Source organism: Dendronephthya gigantea, unplaced genomic scaffold (assembly GCF_004324835.1).
Source record: "Dendronephthya gigantea isolate DGI-Jeju-01 unplaced genomic scaffold, DenGig_1.0 000325F, whole genome shotgun sequence".
Taxonomy (NCBI): domain Eukaryota; kingdom Metazoa; phylum Cnidaria; class Anthozoa; order Malacalcyonacea; family Nephtheidae; genus Dendronephthya; species Dendronephthya gigantea.
The window spans coordinates 46800-67337 of record NW_021163335.1 but is presented as its reverse complement, the minus strand read 5'-3'; the positions used below and the strand labels follow the sequence as shown (position 1 = coordinate 67337).

At 36.0% G+C, this 20538-nt stretch overlaps 4 protein-coding genes and 1 long non-coding RNA gene across 5 annotated transcripts; 2 read left to right on the top strand and 3 right to left on the bottom strand.

The window, feature by feature from the left end:
- Positions 1-330: 330 nt before the first annotated feature.
- On the bottom strand, positions 331-2647 carry LOC114541945. The gene is made up of 5 exons (XR_003689420.1): positions 2537-2647; positions 2152-2177; positions 1945-2035; positions 655-1349; positions 331-452 (listed from the first exon to the last, which is right to left on the bottom strand). It is a non-coding gene; the product is annotated as an uncharacterized LOC114541945 (long non-coding RNA).
- Positions 2648-10149: 7502 nt separating this feature from the next.
- LOC114541962 (beclin-1-like) lies at positions 10150-14197 on the bottom strand. Its single transcript, XM_028561748.1, has 15 exons — positions 13974-14197; positions 13664-13734; positions 13466-13521; positions 13307-13382; positions 12728-12967; positions 12422-12579; positions 12251-12334; positions 12080-12140; positions 11891-11979; positions 11724-11795; positions 11623-11661; positions 11507-11549; positions 11299-11348; positions 11113-11169; positions 10150-11021 (listed from the first exon to the last, which is right to left on the bottom strand). The coding sequence occupies exons 1-15, from the start codon at positions 14092-14094 to the stop codon at positions 10916-10918; spliced, it is 1323 nt and encodes a 440-aa protein (XP_028417549.1). The 5' UTR covers positions 14095-14197; the 3' UTR covers positions 10150-10915.
- A 103-nt stretch (positions 14198-14300) lies between these two features.
- LOC114541961 (cell cycle checkpoint control protein RAD9A-like) lies at positions 14301-16020 on the top strand. The gene is made up of 2 exons (XM_028561747.1): positions 14301-15660; positions 15761-16020. Exons 1-2 carry the CDS (start codon positions 14415-14417, stop codon positions 15985-15987), a joined length of 1473 nt encoding a protein of 490 aa, XP_028417548.1. The 5' UTR covers positions 14301-14414; the 3' UTR covers positions 15988-16020.
- On the bottom strand, positions 15985-18299 carry LOC114541963 (26S proteasome non-ATPase regulatory subunit 7-like). The gene is made up of 6 exons (XM_028561749.1): positions 18024-18299; positions 17433-17525; positions 17257-17354; positions 17077-17157; positions 16728-16819; positions 15985-16623 (listed from the first exon to the last, which is right to left on the bottom strand). The coding sequence occupies exons 1-6, from the start codon at positions 18193-18195 to the stop codon at positions 16167-16169; spliced, it is 993 nt and encodes a 330-aa protein (XP_028417550.1). The 5' UTR covers positions 18196-18299; the 3' UTR covers positions 15985-16166.
- A 467-nt stretch (positions 18300-18766) lies between these two features.
- Positions 18767-20490, top strand: LOC114541966 (leucine-rich repeat-containing protein 57-like). The gene is made up of 4 exons (XM_028561751.1): positions 18767-19009; positions 19291-19426; positions 19607-20061; positions 20242-20490. Exons 1-4 carry the CDS (start codon positions 18920-18922, stop codon positions 20281-20283), a joined length of 723 nt encoding a protein of 240 aa, XP_028417552.1. The 5' UTR covers positions 18767-18919; the 3' UTR covers positions 20284-20490.
- The last annotated feature ends 48 nt before the right edge of the window (positions 20491-20538 follow it).

Here is a 20538-nt window from a genome sequence, read left to right as displayed (position 1 = left end):
TTTGAATTCGGCGGCCGGGCGAGTCTTGAACTGATTTCTATTTTCTATTTCAACTGTTCTCTTGACGTTCGTCTTGATAACTGGCTGTTGAGATAAACGTTAATGACAAAATGTTCAGTTCTGCTTCAGTCTATGGGTGCGGAAGTTGCTCATGACATAAATTTTCAGTAAAAAATTATCATCATTGCAGGCAGAATTAAGCTCGAAACTTAGATAACCTTGTACGCAGAATATTTCATATTGTATATGGCTTTTTGTTATTTCTGGCCGACAATTAGCAGAAGGCACAAAAACATCAAAGTAAAATACCTAACTTTGACCAGACAGCACAACAATCTTGCTCAGAAAGGTCCGCGAACGGTCCACGTGGATGGTTTTCTTTGGCATCGCCATTTTGAATTTGGCCGGGCGAGTCTTCACATTCATCTTGACAACTAGCTGTTCAGATAAACCTATATACAACGAAAAAAAAGGGTTCGGCTCAGCTACACTGTACTCCTTAAGGAAGGCCTACGGCCTTCCCGTAGATTAGTGTAAAGGCCTACAAGTGGGAACTAGCAGCGTGCGGGGGACCAAAACGCTCTAGGCAAACGGTCCCCCTACTGGGGTCGGACAAAGCAACCGCAGATTACGCATATAATCGCCGGAACCCACCTTTTAGTCAACGGCGAACTCCTTCTTCCTCGAACAATCTTCAATCTTGCTGAGCTTCGATCTTGCTGTCCACCTTCGATCGCCACATATTCGAAGAAATTTTTTTTTAACGTTGAGATTACTTTTATAGGCGATAATTACCATGTGATCATAGCAGATCACGTGGTATGATAATGTACGACAACATACCGATCAACTCCGAACATCATCGTGAGCGATGTTACTATAAACGAATCACTAAACGCCTAGAAAAAAGTTGTCCTTTCCTATATATCAACCTTTTAAAAGCAGTGCATTCTAGTTTTGTTTTGAAGCACAATTTGTTTTTTGCTTCTAGTTTTTTGGTTTCGTTTTAAAAGGTAAATTGTCGCTGTGTGCTGAATTCTTTGTATTTCTGATGTCAAACAATCCTGTACTTTTTGGTATCATATTATATATAAGCTCCTTTGTTTTGGAGACATACAACAGTTTTTTTTTTATATTTTAGCCAAAACATATAGCAGCAATTACAGATTCACTAAGTTCATTCTCATCTTGATTCACAAATTTTTAAAGGACTTGAATCGATTCCATGCGGTCTACAATAGCTGGGCGAACGTCTAACACCTAAAGTCAGTCAAAGATTGTTGTATCTCAATTCTTTAGCTTCAGTGATAAACAACCGTTCATGAGATTCCATATTAATCGCCATCAGACTGAAAGAGAGAGAGAGATGGGTGGGGGGATGAAGAGGGAAATTCCATGTCCAAAATCAACTTTTTTAAAAGATACGAATACCATGCAGTCTTCTAACTGTTGATTCTGAAGATGCAATTACTAATGAGGTGTAACTATGTCCCACAACCCAATTTTGTAACTCTTTGTAAAATTAGAGCTCTGACATGAAATTATTACTATATACATTATCTGTGGGAAATGAAATTGTGGTCATCGTTTGAAAATTTATCTTCTATCATTTACAACAAAAAATTTGCCATTGTGAAACTGTGAAACAGACAACCACTGTGAAACAGACAACCATGCTAGGCACATTAACCATTACTGGTGTTTTGATTCGAGAGAGGCATTTATTAGAGAGAGATGCCTAATACAAACATATGTTGAAGGGAATGGTTTGAGACGTTTATATGATAGAGACCGTTTATTGCATCATTTACAGTTATGAGCGCAGTCAAATCAAGTCAGTAAAATGCTGGAATACCACGACACAAGTTACTCATTATTCAATAACCTATCAAGCTCATTTGCAATAATACAAATGAAATTATGAAAAGGAAGTAAGAAACTCACCGACCAATGACTGAAGTAGGTTTTCAAGGAAGGACTTTCTTATGAACCATGTTAAAATTAGTCATCTTTGAATTTGTTTGGATACTTCCTTCTAAAAATGCAATATATACCGACTGCAGTTAATAAACACCATACATCTTTAGCAATCCTTGTTCAGTTCTAGCCAGACAGTCTTTAATGCACAATTTTTAAAATTAATAAACATACCTTGTTATCCTGATCTCATTTACAATCTATAAGATATCAAAAGTTGAAAAGTTTTACTCATTTGTAAAAGTTATTGCAAGTAATCAGATGATAAAAGGCGAACATGCGAAGCTCGGTTTGTTGGATTCCCTACACAGTACACACGAATTTGAAATTAAACTAATAGTTTTTAATCGTTCACATATTTCCACGCAATATTTGTCCATCAGTCATCACAGTAAACCAAATTATGAGTAAAAGCAATCAGCTGTGACCCTTCCATATGTTAAATGAATTCGACTTATTAGAATTCGAAATTAAACAACTATTATAACCTTTATATCGTTTTCTTTCGCTTAAGATTACACTAAATAACAAAGCAAGGAGACAGGAGTATTTTCAATACCTTTTCCGAGTTTGTAGCGCCAACATTTTACGATCTTTTTGCAAGCAAAAACATTTCTTGACTGACCACCATATTGAATAGATCGAGAGAAGCATAGAGGTTATAAATAACACTAGAGGAGGCATTGGTATCAGAAACATCCACTGAGCTATATAAATAGCTCAGTGGAAACATCAGTCAAAAAAGGGAGCGCGATAATGGGGGGCAAATTCAAGTCCCGGATGCTAAGCCAAGCGCTGATTGACTAGATCAATACCTCCTTAGCAACCACGTTAGCAACAATTTTAAAAAAATTATATTCGTTATTTAGGTGGCTTTGCCGGTTTTTTAAGGAAAAACAGAGCTTTTTGAAACTGGTTCTACTAATTTAGACATCCTGAAATGATATTTTTGGCAGAAAAACATTTAGAAACCGAAAAAAATTGTTAAAAACGACTTATTTTGGCCTCGGACATCGTGAATGAGTGAACATCCGGGACTTGAATTTGCCCCCCATTAACGCGCTCCCCAATTTCTCCTCGATGACCCCTCTAGTGTTATTTATAATCTCTATGGAGAGAAGCTCATCGTGAACTGCGCATGTGTTAGGTTCAGCATAAATTATTACGTCATAGATATTATTACGTAAACTTCTTTTGCAGGTATATTGAGTAGACTGATCGTAAATTAAGAGGTTGCTACCACAACCCGGGGGCGCATTGGGGGAGAAAAACAACCCCCCGCTGCGCCTCCAATTGAGGAAGCAGAGAGGAAGGTTTTTAGAAAGATCCCGAAGGATCTCCAACGATACCGCCCGAAGGCAGCACCGAGAGAAGTGACCACAAAAAAGAAGGGTCAAGAAAGCGAAAGATGACAACCGAAAACCCTCAGAAGAGAAGAGCACACAACACACCGATACCCAATTAAAAATGTCTAGTATATATGTGACATAGCTCAGTGTGCTGATCGTAGGCATGACCATATTAGTTCACTGCGACTGCGTGGCGTTTTTTGCTATTCTATTTGCGTTTAATCATTTGCAATAGCATTTAGGTTTGTTCAAAAAAAGCAAAGTGAAAAAATTGAAAATTTCGTGTCGGCAGATAGTGTATATATAGCGAACGTAGGCGAACGTCAAAAACGTGCACGTCCATACATCATATGCCTACGTACATACAAGTCGCAAATGTAGTAAATTACGGCGCGTATCTATAACTGAACATGCACGTGCCTACATCGGATGTATACTTGTGGACTTTGAATCAATTTTTCATCCGCATAATGAACCCTTTTTTTAAGCAGGTAATTACCAAAACTTTCCAACAATAACACGAAATTCTCCCTGGAAGCCCAATAAAAAATAATCTTTTCTTTCGGGTCGTGACGAAAACTTTTTTCCCATGCAAGATTCGAACCACCATGCAACTTGCCAAGTGCGAGGCAATTCTCGTTACCTCGCGACTATTCCCTGTTTCAATAATAAACAGTATTTTTTATTTTACATAAATCTTTTTTTTCAAGATGCTAATGAGAAACATTCCGTCCAGCATTCGAACCTTTCCCTAAATAGACACGAGAACACCAAATTCTTCCTCGAAACCCAACAAAAAAGTGGGTCCCAACAATCTGTAAGCATCCAAGAGTCGACGGCTTAGTATATATGACATTGCTCAATGCGGTTATTGTGGAATTATTACTCGTTTACTGCGACTGCGTAAGGTTTCCTGACACTGAATTTGGCTTTTTTTTCGTTTTCCAATAGCGTTTAAGCATCTTTCATAAACGTAAAGTGTTCTTTTTCACTCATTGCAATTACTGCAACCTAAAACTGGTCGATTTCTTCAAGGAATGAAGTGAATTAAGGGCATTTAAAATTTTCTTGACATCATGCAATAGTCCACACAGTGCACGAATGACCACATGCATACATCATAAGCGTAGATAATTAAAGACAATACACTTACATGCAAATTCCCATGTCTCTGAGTCAATTATACTATAATAAAAAAACATCCCGGTTTCCGTTTCGGACCATAGTCTGACGGTTTGCAATACCGTTGTCTTCACCACTAGACCACCAGCGCTTGATGTTTAGAACTACCTTAATTTATTTATTTTATCTCAATCCTTTTAGAAAAAATACTAAAAAAGTTAAAAAAAAACTAAAGAAAATAAAAAACTAGAGAGAACATAAAATACTAAGGGAAGATACTTAGAGAAAATACCTGAAGAAAATACTTAGAGAAAATACTTAGACAAATAGAGAAAATACTTCGAAAGTAAATATATATTCATGTGACAAGTTTAGGTATATAAAGATTAGTAATAAAACCAAAGTGGCCATTGCTATTGGAAAAATCTGGCCGCAATTCCAATGCACTTCCAACGTAATGCCCGTACATGTACACGTCCTTATAATGATTGGAAGTAATTAGCAAATAATTGCAATTAGCATTGCTTCTATGACGTAACGCGTGAAAATAGTTTGAAGATGATTCAAAGCGGGACGAAATGAATCGCCGTACGAAATGGATAAATTTATTTTGTTTTATTTACTTGTGTTTATTTTGTCAAAACGATGCAATATTGGATGCTTTCGCAAAGTGTAAAAGGATTTCTGCTGGAACTCACAAAGAATGGAATGTGGATTGTAGAAACTTAGATTTTAAACATATTCCTAATGAAGTCGTTGATTTGAGCGTGAAAAAAATGTGAGTAAGAATATTATATACGAATAGATCATTTGTATTCTTAAAGCCAATAAACGGGAGGGAAACATTTTCATCGGTTTCTGGTTCAGTCCAGCCTCAAGAAACACCCTGGACAAGGAAGCAGCCGAAAACATGATGCAAAATTTAATTTTCATTACATTTAACCATATCCTGATTTTCTAGCTATCTTAGCGGGAATCCGTATGTCTGTGATTGTGATATGGCGTGGTTCCTGGACGCTCTTTACAGAAGATTTCCCAGTAATATCATCATCACAGATTTAGACCAAATGACATGTGCTATGCCCGAGAAACTAAAGGGGAGTCTGGTTAAAGCCATCAAAAAGCAAGACATCTGTGGTAAAGGTAAGTGTTGATCGGTCGAGGATTGATCGCATAGAAACGGCGTGTTTTCAATGGTTGATTTCTTTCGCTCTAGTGCTGCCATGTCGAGGTTTGAGGTGTTCTAAGTATGCAAAATGTATCAAAGATGCCACCACTCATGTTTATAAATGTGCTTGTAGAGCTGGGTATAAAGGAAATGGGGCTGTTTGCCAAGGTATAGGAGAACGTACGACTGTATGATAAAAAAATTGTACGAAAATTATTTTTAAAATAAGTTTACCCTTATCTCTTATCTTTTTCTTCTTCAGACTTGAACGAGTGTACCTTAGGAACCCACAGGCATATCTGTGATAATGGCCGCGAGAACTGCATTAATACAATTGGTTCTTTTGAATGTCGGTGTAAACCTGGATTGAAAATAAATAATAAAAATCAATGCGATGGTAAAGTTCTACATGTTCGTGATAACATAACAAGAAATATAAATGCTAAACGTCTCTGGTATATATAGAATATCAGGAGCCGGTTGTACGAATGCTGCATGCTAATTAATGCTATCCGCTGATTTTTCAAATAGTTTAAACATGTTTGAAAAGCAATAAAATCTCCAGATTTGGAGAGACCTATTGAAAAAACGCACTGAATCCGTGGTGGAAAACGCGATCTAGCTTTCGTACAACCGACCCCAGAGCCAGTCGTGTTTTGGATGGGTTTATACCGAAAAACCAGTGGCAGAGTTAATTATGAATGATAACGATTTCTCGCAGTTCCAGAACCGTGTGATGCCCTGTTTCACCCGTGTCCTGACGAAATCAGGGAAGTTTGCTCTAATGAGAAGAGGGGTTACAAATGCATTTGCAAAGAAGGTTTTAAAAAGAATGCTAAACACAGTAATTGCTCAGGTGAACTACATTACTTACAGCTAGCACACGGAAATCTTTAGAACTATATGAGAATATGACAAGCTTAAAATGCCATAAAACATTCCATTAAGAAACATTGTTTGGAGGTTTTTTGAGAAGGAGTAAAAAAATGGAAAAGCAAAAACGGGGACTAAAAATAGTTATGATCAACTTACTTTTTATATAAGGGGGCTTTCCGATTGAAATCATTTTCTTGTAAGCTGTTCATGGAACCAATCTGATGGGCAGCAGCCTGTGATTACTTTCTTCTTTTCCTCTTTAGATGTGAACGAGTGCGAGACGGAGAAGAGATGCCCCGAAGAAGCTTTGTGTATCAACAATATAGGTTCCTATCAATGCATATGTAAAGCTGGTTTTAGTGGTGATGGCAAGAAGTGTGAAGGTATCAGAACATAGTCCATATATTTATATTTCCACTACAGTGGCTGACAAAGTCATTTTCAAAATTTAACATGTTTGGATTCGATATAGATATCGATGAATGTGAAATAGGTGACCATGGATGTCCTAGCAATTCCGTCTGTGTTAACTCTGAAGGGGATTATAAATGTTTTTGCAACGCTGGATACGTCAAATCTGGACATTTGTGTGTTAAAGAAGGTAATGCTTCCCAAGAATCTACTGCATGTTTTGGAGGCCTAGGGCGGCCAGTAAGCAACATTGCATCCAAACATTTCTCTATTGTTTATCAGAGAAGAAGTTGAAAAATATGATCATTTATTATGGAGTACCGGGAGCAGTCGTTCTTCTCATATTTACAACCTGTTGTTGCTGTTGCTGTTGTTGTCGTCGAAGGTACGATTCCTACTACAATTTGAATGGTTCTTGCAAAAGGCAATCAATCTTTCTAATAAGCGAGACTGATTATAGACAGTAGAGGTCTTAGAAATGAGCAGTGATATTACTGGGAATAAACTAGGTATTCATCGGCACATTAAGATGCAATGCATGGTAATTGGGATCAAACAATCTGAATGCAATGTAGAAATTGAGAATGGGAAGAATTACTTGCCTTGAGACGTTTCATTCCAGATTTTATAGTTCCATCCCTGGATAACTTTACCAACATTGCTTTTCCACATCTCTATCACGCAATTAATGAACCAAATTACACTTTGCAGGAAAACTAAGAAATCAAAAGATCAATTGATAAGCGACCAAGAAATGCAGGCAAATCAAGATCTATTGAATTTAGCTATGGAGACAGATCCATTTCTACTACAACAACAGCAAGTTGAACAACAAATGTATCTTCTCGGAATGCAACAACCACAGGAGCAATACATGGCTTATTATAATGAAACTGCAATGCCAGGAACAAACAGGCGAGGAAAATCAAAGTTTTTTCATTGATAATAATTTCATCGGAATATAAACACACAACAACTATAGAATACCAGACCAAAAGGGTTTATTAATAATTAAGAGCTCTGTTAGAGGATCAATTGTTGTGTGGAAATACTGTTTACTTATATAAGTCTCTGTTCTGAGATCATGGCTCAACTATAATGCAAATGCAATGCAGTATGATTGAATTATATCAAATATTGAAATATTTCTTATGTTCAGGATTCTTGCAAATGACTCAACTATGACTACATGGTCAGATGATGAAGATTTATACGCTCAAGGCTATACCGATGACTATACAATGTACAATTGAGAAGCTATACAGCAATACAAAGGCACTTTCCTTATCTACATTGAAGTTCTTAATGAGAAATAAATATTTGCGGAATTTTACATGCACTTCCTTTTTTTTCGCGACGACCTTGAAAGGGGTGAGAGAGGGGCTGACAGCAAAGTACTTCACTTGCTAAAAACACGACTTTACAGATATTTTTATTGTGACTTTGTTATGGAAATAAATGGTCTCGAACAATCCGAAGCCCGGCTGTTAAACACGAAAGCTGATTAATTAAGTGACGAAATACGCATGCGCCTATTTCGTCACTAAATTATCATACGCAGCGTCGACAGACAAAGTTAACAAAAAAACGCAGCATGAAATGAACATTTTTTCTTGAAATCAGTTCTTTTCCTTTTTTATTTCTTTTGATATATTTGCACAACTCGATCAATCTAGTCGAATGTTTACAACTGGAATGCAAGCTTGACCACAAAACTAACATTTTGGATTGTAGCAATCGGAACTTGTCAGGAATTCCCGACGATGTACTTACAAAAGAATTCGCAGGAATGTAAGCGCCTTGATGCATTTTATGTTAATGTTATTGCAGTTAGATGCTAAACGATGTTGTTGCAGTTATGTTAAAGCATTCCACTTTACCATTGACAAATGCATACAATCTGAGATTATGAACAATATCTTTTGTAGAAAACTCGGAAATAATACATTCGTGTGCAACGCCACGTTACTGGACACTTTGGAAAGAATTAGGGACAGGAGCAGTATAATAGATTTAGAACCCTTAAATGCGGTGATCCAGAGGGTCTTCGTTCTACGAACATCGTAGAATTACTGGAGAGAAACGACTAGAAACTGCTGCAATACCTCGAATATGGAAAATATAAGGAAACGTAGTGCGCACAAATCGGGCCGCAATATATCGACCATACAACTGATGACTACAAAACCAACGCCAACAACAGTGTCATGTTAGTTCACTCTTCATATTTCGGGGTCGGGGAGAGAGCTTATGTTATCGCAACGGTGTTGCAATTAGAATTTAGAGTACAACTAAGTTTATGACGAATATCAAATTTATCAAATGAAATATTTGAATTTTCATTTTTTTAGACCCCTGTTTACCACCGCACGTACCTTGTAATCCTGAAAAGGAGATTTGCGTGAAAAGCAAGACGTCGTATGAGTGCCATTGCAAACCTGGTTTTAAAAGAGCGTCAGAAAGTGGTGAATGTGAAGGTACTATGATGCAGTTTATGATCTGATTATCACACAAACTTACATTAATGTCATATTCTTCCCGTCTTTTTTCAGTGTTCAACCCTTGCGGTGAAAAGAACAACTGTTCTAAACACGCTCAGTGTATAAACGAAATAGAGTTGTACACCTACAAATGTATTTGTAAAACAGGCTATGTTGGGAATGGCGTGGACTGTGTAGGTCAGTTCAACATGCTCAGTACTAGTTAATCCACATAGTTCAGCAAAAAACTAGGGACATCAAATCACCTCATTCGTGCCACCGGATTGTTGCTAGATAGTCTAGTGAAAGTCTTTATCAATAGGGAGGATGTGGAATCCAATTCTTTACTAATCCATGAATATTAGCTTTCCTGTGTTGATTGAGAGTGAAATCTACCAACAGTTCTTCTTCTATAGACAAGAACGAATGTGAAGGCAACGAAACTAACCAATGTCACAAGTTTGCGACGTGTGTGAACCAAAAAGGAGGATACAAATGTATTTGCAAGACAGGATTTGAACAGCACAAGGAAGGAAGACTTTGTTTAAAGAAAAGTAAAAATTCCTTAGAGAACACAATCCTGCTAAATTTCCAGACCAAAACAAGGACATTTCAACAATGTAGGACAACAGATTAAAAATTTTCTCTTCTTTTAAGACAAGATTGACATAAAGACATATGCTTTGGCTGGTTTGATCATTGGAATCCCAGTTCTAACGTTTGTCGCTCTTACAATTTATGTGTGTAAAAGGTAACGATAGAGACACGAAGCGAATTTTAGGTGTTTTATTGAAAGAACAACCGTTTTTACCCGCCATTTTATAGTACATCAAAATACATGCATGCTACCAGAACGTGTAAAACTGTTGCATACTGAAAGTCTGAAACTTTAACAGGCGCGTGAGAAGAAGAGCTATGACAAGAGAGGCAGAATACACCGCAGAAAATCCACCAAACGATGACACTATTCCTCCTGATAATCAACAGTTAATCAATACAGCTGGAAGTTACTATGAGGAAAGCATACCGATGAAAGGGTAGGAGAAGTGATAAACACAAACATGGCACATATTTTCAAACCACACGTCAGTGCAATGAACAAGGAGTCGATGTACATAATCATCTAAATATCCATTTTAGATTACCAGCATCAGAGTCAGCATGGAGCGAATGGCCGGACTACGATGATACCAGAGAGAGCGATTCCGATTAACAGTTGTGGATACGTGGGTACAACTATGGATCACTAGGAATGTTTGTTGATACTTCACTTTAACAATCAACGATTTGGAAAACGAAAATAAATGTATCTTTTGTTCATCAAATCACGAATGAATATTGAGATAATTAAACCCCGGCCGGGTCTAGTTTTCCCCGTGTTTAATCGCTGCTTAATCACAACAGTGTTCTGATATATATTATATATGGATAATTTCTATACATGTTCCTCCAATTACACGTATATATATATGCACTGTACATATTCTGCACCGTATTAATTCAACCACACGCATTCGTGATAACAACCCGAACTATTTCTCGGAAAATTGCGCGTTCAACCAGGCCAAGCCCCATTTGAGATTGGTGAGCATAAATTTCAAAGCTTTAGTCCAGTGCTCTTCAGAGTTGAACTGGATTCTATATTTAATCGTATTAATACGATATTAAAGGACTGCTGATATTGCGAACAAGTTGACATGATTTAAAATGAATTTCAAATGATGCTTACTTAATGGAGTATGATCCACCAGTTCCACTCGAGTCAAAAATTTTTCCATCATCCATTCTATACGACGTCAAAAAAATAGATCAACACACTTGCAAAAAAACAATATGTCTGGTCAATATGGGTTGCTTGAAAGATTTTTATGTTTGACTGAAAAAAGTTCATGCAAAATGTGGTTTGGTCTATTACCTGTATGGCAAACAGAAACGTTTGTCAACTTTTTCAACTTCCTCTTTGAACTAGAAAAATGAAAGAAATGAAAAATTCCCTGTCAAGAGCTTGAATATAAATAGTTAGCTGGTCACTTCAGATTTAAATCAATATATTATCAATATTATCAATATTATCAATAAATCAATATGATTCGGCATATTGTGTGCTTGTGAATGAAACTTACTTGCTGAAGACAGTCAAGAAATGCCACCATGCCATGATCAAACCTAGGAATAGAAAAAGAAAATTGAGATTTCGGAAGTGGAGATATTTGGACGCAATGAAGAACTTTGTACTCACTTTGTATCCCAAAAGAAACGGAAACCACCAGATGCATATCTGAAAAAACCCAGTAAAATTAGAATGAAAGACAAAATATGACAAACCTCATACACACTTACAAAGGTAATTCTTTAGATTTATCATCAAGACTTTCCAGGTATGAATGATTTCCAAAAGGTACCAGACGATATCTACACAATAACAATTTGATGTATGAAGGTTTAAACTGACCAGGAATCAGTCGGGAATAACCCATGCAAAGTGATCACACAACTGCGGTTTTTACTTTTTAAACTTGAGATTCATTTTCCTTGCTAATGCATGCAGCAGAAGAACAGTCTGTCCCCAAGCGGCATTTATTTCAGTCCATTCAACCTAAGAAAAAACAAAATCATCAAGAAATAAAAAGTAACTTTCAAGCTTGTCACAGGATTTGCTCTCCCAATGAAACACACCAGAAGCATACTGCACTTACTGGTACGCTAGGAAGTCGCCCAAGTCGGAAATTATTGATTGTGCCAAAATGTCCTTTGTACCTGAAATGATCACATTGGTTTCGATAAATTTGATCATACATATTGAAACTGTCCATTATATTTCGTATTTGATTGTCTTCACTAAAAATGCGAGATGAACATTTTCTTACCAAATATTGAAGGTACTGTTGAAGACGTTCGTTTTTTTGAGTTTATCTAATTGCATCTGTGCATTATGAAGCTGATTATCAACACTGAAACATATATTATTACGAATTAGGTACATTTACATTAGATGCACACTAGATGATCATCAAACAAACCAAACTATATCTACAAACCTTTGTTGTTCCTCCTGAAAATCCAAGAGTTGCTTGTGATGCTCGTTATACTGTATCCAATATCTCTCTTCTTCCTTGTCTAATCTTTCTGCTTCTTCTTTTTGTTTAGCAATTGACTGCTTCACCTTCGACCGTTCAATCTCAATATTTTCCAATTCCTAGTGAAAGGAGGGATAGTGGTGGATACCTAATGATACATATGATGGCTATGTGATGATGACGGGTATTTGTTGTGAAGATGGGTATAAACTGAGTGGATAACAGGGGTAAATAGGGTACATGAAGATACAGGTCAGTCTATATTACCTGTATCAGTTGAGATTCTTCCAATTTCAAATTCTCTAAATCTTTTGTCAATGACTCTGTGTCTTCTTCCTTATTGCTATCTACTTTATCCAAAAATTCTTTGCTATAATCATTGAGTTCATCTGTAGTGACTTTTAGTTGATGGTCTAGCAGATCTAGTAGAGTGTCCGTACATTCCTCACACAATGGATGATCGATGTTTGATTGTGCTGACATTATATCAAATAGTTGACTTGTCACCTGAAAAGAATATTAGGAATATTCTACCATCAATTCTCAAATTCAAAATATCATTGAGGAGTTTCATGTAGGCAACACTTTTACATCATAAACCATGTCTAACGCACACTGCAGAGCTATGTACATCCGAACTGGAGTTTGTATTGTAAACACCACTTTAGCATGGCCCTGCCCTGTTTTCATGGGTTTAGGTTTCCTAGCCAGGGCTTGGTTGAACTCAAATCAAGTTAAAGGGGTGTAAGCAAAACAATGTATTCCTAATCAAATGGAATTTATGAATATTATAATTGCACATGCAGTAAATCTGATCATAGACAATATAGAAAACATTTACGGTACCTTAAGTCGATGGCTAAGGTTATCTGATCGCACATTTTGAGCATCAATCAGTGTGAAACCATTACCATCAACAGACCTGCAAGTGAACAGTAAAATACATCGATCATTATAAACACTGTTGATACAATTTCTCATGCCAATAAAAATACATCTAGTCACCTTTTAGACGTAATTGTCCTCCTAACGACATTGTCATTCACCTCAGATATATGAACCTACATTTAAAAACATTATATCAGTCACTTTTAGTGGCTGGTTTCACATTAGCCATTAGGTGATGAATGAATTTCCAGGGCAGATAAATGAATTGTTTGTAATTTTCAGATGATTTAATAAAATAACTAAAATTATTGATACCTCATTTTTAGAATCTGTCTCCTTGCCAGTTGACTTATCAGTAGGTACAACTGGTAAACTAGGCAAAGGGACTATAAAATAATAAAAATTGTGAATGGGAATTTATGTGTATAACACGAATGTTATGTATATGAATCAAAATTATCAAATGTACAGTACATTTATATACAATGTTTATCCCATACTTGCATTAGTTACATTTGTGCATACTGTACAAATATTAAGTTTACGTACAGAATGAATATTATCACGACATAGACATATAAAAATGCTGTCAGATTAGCGCGAAAAGTAATTTAATGAAACTTACGTGTTAGCTCCGAGAGCGTTTCATCGTCGATGGAACTAAATGAGCTTTGGTCAAGACGTAATGGTTGAGAGCATCTTTGACACACAAAACTAACTCGTGTTGTACCGCGACTACCACTCATCGTTGCAAGAGACTACCTGCAAAGACATTTACTCTTTTTCATAGTTACATAGTTTTCTCAGTGTATTTGAATTTCACTTTTCACTTTTGGGACGCCATATTTGTGTCGCGTTGGTTTTATCAAATTCCCCCCTGTATATCTGCCTCCACAAATAAAATTATTAACAAATATCAGAAAAGGCAGGGGGGTGAAAACGTTCATGTTCCTTAGATTTTCAACTAAATTCCTAGGTTGGTCATTTAATTTGCATTTGCATCTTTGGTTACAATAAGATTACCAAATACAAATACTGGAAATTGTGTTAAAGAGATAAAACTCAAATGCGGTGTGTTTTAGTTGGAGATGCTGTGAAACTTTTTGCAAGGTCAATTCATTGCTTGGCAAAAATTGGTGATGAAATCTATATTGAGCCATTAAAGAAAGGATTGTCATTGAGGACTGTAAACTCTTCCAGATCTGCTTACGCATGTTGTTTGTTTACAAAAAGTTTCTTCCTAACTTATGACGAGAGCATTTCGAACCACCAAAGTCAGGATTCCCTTGATGAAGATTTCAAGTGTAAACTTTCCATGAAGTCTTGTCTGACCGTTTTTAAATCCCTTAACACTGTTGACAGAGTGGTTGATCAATGTACAATCAAAATCGACGATGACTTAGAACAATTGACATTCTTACTGTATTGCCGTCACGGTATTACCAAAACTTATAATTTATCATATCAAGACTGCGAAAGCTTACAAGCGATCTTTACAAAAGATCTCACACCTAATGTGGTCAATGTTCAACCAAATATACTGAATGATGTTGTCACGAATTTCCAGAATGCACATGAGGAAATCACCTTTGCAGTTTGTCCACAAAATTTAGTTGTTACTAATTACGTGGATGAAAGTGAAGATCCGTACGCAGTGATTAAGACTAAAATGGTGTTGGCTGCTGAGGAGTTTGACAAATTTCAAATTGGAGTGGACACTGAAGTTACATTTTGTTTGAAAGAATTGAAGGGGATAGTAACTTTTGCAGATTGGACAAAGGAAAACCTTGACATTCACTTTGAATCTGCTGGAAAACCAATTGTATTTAGTTTGGTCAATGATCCAACATTCGAAGCTAATTTTGTTCTAGCCACATTAATGGATTTGCAGGATGAAGAAACTTTGGAACTGTCAAACAAACCAGTGTCAAAGAAAGCAAATAAACCCAGTGAAAATCCAAAAAAAAGGCAACCAGGAAATCAAAGAACAAACGAAAAAGAAAGAACGGTTGAAAAACCAAGCAAACATCCCATAAAATCTCAACCAAAACTGGATCAAGACGAGTTTGGTTTTGATGATGATGATGACTGGACAAAGGAAGCAATCGCTATTGAGAAGAATCTTACCCAAGAAAGATCAAGAAGTACCGGAAAGAAACATCCAAATTTTGAGGATTCTCTTCCAAGCACTTCAACCGAAGTGCAACGTAATCTTATGGTAAAACAAAAACAGTCAGTTGAGCTCAGTGCATTACCAAGTGGTTTACTAGATTCTGAAAGCAGCTTGACTGTGGATTCTCTGAAGTCACCAGGTAAAAGCAAGTATAATCATATAACTGCTACAGCTAGTTCCAACTGAATGCACAATTGGTTTGATAATGTTGACTTAAAAGAAATCACATTTTCTTTAAGGGATAAGAGTAAGATCTGGCAAGAATAAAACCATGCAACTTGAAGACCAAGGACAAGAACCACATGATTTGGTTGACGCATCCCAGGAAAGCGTACCTGGCACACCACCAAACAAGAAGTTTAAATCCATGTTTTTCAGTGCAATAACAAGCAAGACAACTTCCAAAGAAAAGTCTAAGAGTACGTCAGTCGTACTAGTCAAAGACTCAGATGATGAGTCTGACTGACATTATCTAATTCACATATTATTCTTTATATTTATTTTCTATCAATAAAGGATAGCTGTTGCTTTTGACCATTTTGCTGTTGATAGGATTTTGTATTGGGAGATAAACACATCACTTATATTACAATTACAAAACATTTAACATATTCAATGCCACATACAATAGTCCTAAACTTTCTTTTATTTTGTTTCCTCTTTTTTACTTGTGTCTTCTTTCTTATTGCCAGGTTTATCCTTTTTCTCTTCCTTAGTGTCTTTATCTTTATCTTTGTCCTTAGTTTTATCCTCTTTCTTTCCACTCTCTTCTCTCTCTGCATCTCGATTAGCAACTTTGTTATTTATAAGATTATGTAACGCAATTATCACACGAACAATTGAAGCCGTATATATGACCAACATCTGATCGTTGGTTTTCACCGACGTTGCTTTCACAAGCTCAGCCACATTCAGGTCAGGCAATAGATTGAAAACATCTTGTAGTTGGTAGATTATGGTGTGATTCACAGGCAGTGTACCCATCACTACCTTTTCCAAGTAATTTCGGATATCTTGAAGATGCTTATTAAGTCCTTTTAATGAGGTGAGTTGGCTCGTAATACGTTGTGACAGGGTGCCTGCTGTTAGGTTTCTTATATCACTGAAAGTTAAAAATTATGACGTTGTTAACCATATGATGTTGTTAGCCTATTTCAAATATCACAAAAGGTATGAAATGGAAAGTATGAGAAGACATTCACATACCGTAACAAGTGTTCTACGCCAACTTCTTCAGCTTCTTCAGCACCTATTTCGCTAGGAACATGTTCAAATGTTTTGCTTGTTGGAGTGCCATCCTATGGAGAAATCAAAGAATGATTGGACTTCCATCACCACAAGATCTCTACCACCAGTTTTCCTCACAAATCATCAATAATATCTTCTGAAAGTCGTATTATTTTAACAGTTTGACACCTCTGTGTATATTCAAGTGTTTACAATGTACTCTTTCCACTATTGATGTCCAACCCAACAAAAATAGTGTGAAATCTAACCTGGACCTACAATGACTGCTAAATATCCAATAATCTGTATGTATAATCAGGATACTTACATCATGCACCTCCTCAACAGCAATGTAAGCTTCGGTCGGTAATCCAAGATCTTTTGGTTTAGCGTCAATTATAACTAATACCTGCAGAACAAACAGTAGGTATTACAAGCAATGAACTACACTTAGAATAAAATGTGGTAATGCATTGTAACTGTATGGATTATTTAGTTCACTACTTACCGAATTGCTACAATATCTTTGGACAAGTTCATTGATTTTTGTATCATTTTGATGTAGCTTTGGTCCTGTGTGATACCATCCAACAATTTTTTCACGTGCTAAACAGATAAACACACAATTTATATACAATGTTAACTAAGTATTTAAGAGCATTCCAAATCATTAATTTCACAAACCGTTCACTTTCTTAAACATTGTGTACATATTCTCCAAGTAATCATGATCCAAATACCAAACATCCAAATCACGTTCATCTTCGTCAAAGGGAACTACAAACAGAGTTGATTGCATCACTTTAGCATATTACTTTGTTTAACACAAGACTACTTTCTAATCAGCAAGAGGGTAAGGCCCCCGTCAGTCTCTCTAGCTTATCCTATACTTGAATATATAGGTGTCTCATTTGTCAAATAGGTGGGATTCAACTAACTGACAGGAATTCCTTGTCAATGACAAGGTTTAAGAGACCTAAATGGATTGTATGAACTACAACAAATGCCTGTGGTATAGCTAATGCTAATAATAGTTCTCTAAATATAGACCTTGGTATGGTACAAGCAGTTAAACAGCACCAAATACTAGTATTATTTCGTATTCTTAGTTGAGAGGTCTAACCAACCTTTGTAGTTCTGTCAAATTTTGTTAATTTTAATATGATAGTGCATATTATGGTGTATAGTGGTCTATACTATATTTGACTCTTAGTTATATCTACGTATATAAGTATTTTAAATACTATTTTGAATCAAGAAAACAGTGATGATTACCTGCAAAACTATTAGACACATCCAGTATTCCTTTTCTATTCGCCCCGAGAAGGACACCGACAACTCTACGTTGACTTCCCGCTGTACTAACGCGATTGAAATGGTCCACAACACTTAGTAAAACCAGTGGATGAACAACCACCTTCGTAATGCCTTCTGCTGGTGGTGGCATGGCAAAAGCGTTGAAGAAAGATATATTTTCTAAGGATCGGAAATAAAACTTTTTGTCTCAAAAGAAAATGTATAAAATTTTTGAAACATGTGAGACTCTCTGCGCACGCGCGCACTTGTCAAAGTTTCCACTTCGAACTATGCATTTCAAAATTGAGTGATTTATGAATATTACAAGTAATATTTAAAGTCATATTTGACTTCAAAAATCTTCAATCACTTCATCTTAACGATCTCATTCTCTAGAGATCGTAGATATAACTCTGTTATTTATTATCCTAATGCTCAGTACAATACAAAAAAGCGCCCTAATACAGTTTGCAACTCGTACAGAAGATAGATTATTGAGTTTTAAAGTGTGTAGGCTAGCAATAGAATTTCACTTCGCTTCAAACATACTTCAATCTTTCCTCTTTGCCCTAAAAATTTATTTACTCATTTAAAAAGCAAAAAAAAGTTTCAAGTCTAACAAATATGCACAAAATGCTAATTATTTCTCTAAGTGGAAACACGAAGAGAAGGAAACTAATGTAATTACAGTAAAGTTTTATAGGTCAGTGTTTTCTAAAATAAATAAACAGATGTGCGTACTATAGAAAATGTTCTGGATGAAATTGTGTCTAAAATACTTTTTGCACTAAATTCTCGCATCGATTTAACGGGGTTTTTTCCCGGAGACGAAACAACAAGCAGAATAACGTTTTGAGTTCATTTCCGTCACAAAAATGGGCAATAAAGTCGACACAATGGCTGCACATATTGAGACAGCTAAGAAAACTCGAGTGTTAAATTGCTCTGGTCGGAAGCTAAGAGAGGTGATTAAACACGTTAATGATATAACTAGAATGATTTCCATAAAGTTGATCTCTTTTAGAAATATCTTCGAATATACTAAAGTTAATATAAATGTATGCAAAGAATGTTTTACAAATAATTGTTACAATTTGGAATGGTTTACACAGTATGTTTAGGGCGTGGCCAGGGGCTATGTGAATTAGGTCATCTTTCTGGAAATGCAAGATGTGTCCATAAAGCATGATAATAACAATGTCTGCTGAGTATCAAATTTCTTGAACTAATATATTTGAATGTTTAGATTCCTACAGCCGTAATGAGTCTGGCTTCAACTGTCAGGACAGTGGATCTTTCAAACAATAAATTAACAGCAATTCCTGCATCACTGGGGAATTTTACTGAACTAAAACAGCTGAATGCTGAGCATAATGAAATTGGTATGTTAAAGTTGCACAAGAGGTTTTGACTCCAAACATCCTAACATCCACCTTGACCTCCCTTACTCTCTATCTTCCCTCCATATTATCCCTCATTGTATATCATCTCTCCAAATCTCTCCTCATAACTCTCCCTATATATCCCACAATCATCCACACATAATTATTTTTACTTTCCAGATCACTTGCCAAATGAACTGACAGGAATGAAAAAAATTGAAAATCTACAATTGGGTTACAATCATATCAATGAAATCCCATCTTCCTACTCAAAATTTGTGAACTTGAAATCTGTACATTTACAAAGCAACAAACTGACAGTTTTCCCACAATTTCTATATGAACTTAGGCATTTAAATGTCGTTGATCTGTCTGAGAATAAAATTACGGAGTTGCCTGAAAATGTTGAAAAACTCCAATGTATTGAACTTAATATGAATGGGAACCAGTTAAAAGGGATTCCTACTTCACTTAGCTTGTGTCCACGACTCAAAGTCCTAAGAGTTGAAGAAAATCTGCTGGAACTTGCATCTATAACTAGTGAATTTCTGAGGAGTTCTCAAGTTTGTGTGCTAGCAGTTGATGGAAATTTGTTTCAAATAAAAGATCTTACAGATAAAGATGGTTATGACCAGGTATGATCATTCGAATCATCTCTATTTATTTTACAAGATTTGTATTGTCAGTTGCCTTAATGGTAATTTTTGTTTGGAAGTCACCATAGGGACTAGGCAATTACTTTTTATTTGGTGTATTACCTGACTAGTTATCCATGTAATCTAGCTTATGAATTTTTTTCTTTTCTCATTTCATAGTACATGGAAAGATACACAGCAAACAAGAAAAAGTTCTTTTAATTGACTTATTCATTAGCTACACTCTGCTATCATGTAAATGTAAAACTCTTATCTGAAGAGCAGGAATGCCCAGCTGGAGCAAAAGACGAACTCAAAGAACATAAAATAACGAGAGATATTTAAGAAGCGTAGTAATATTGTAGATAACGTAGAAAACATATTGAAACCGTGAATAGCGTTACTTAAATCATAACTGATTACACAAATTTGCTGTGTAAACTTTGGTTTCGATATTTTTGATATTTAACATCAACA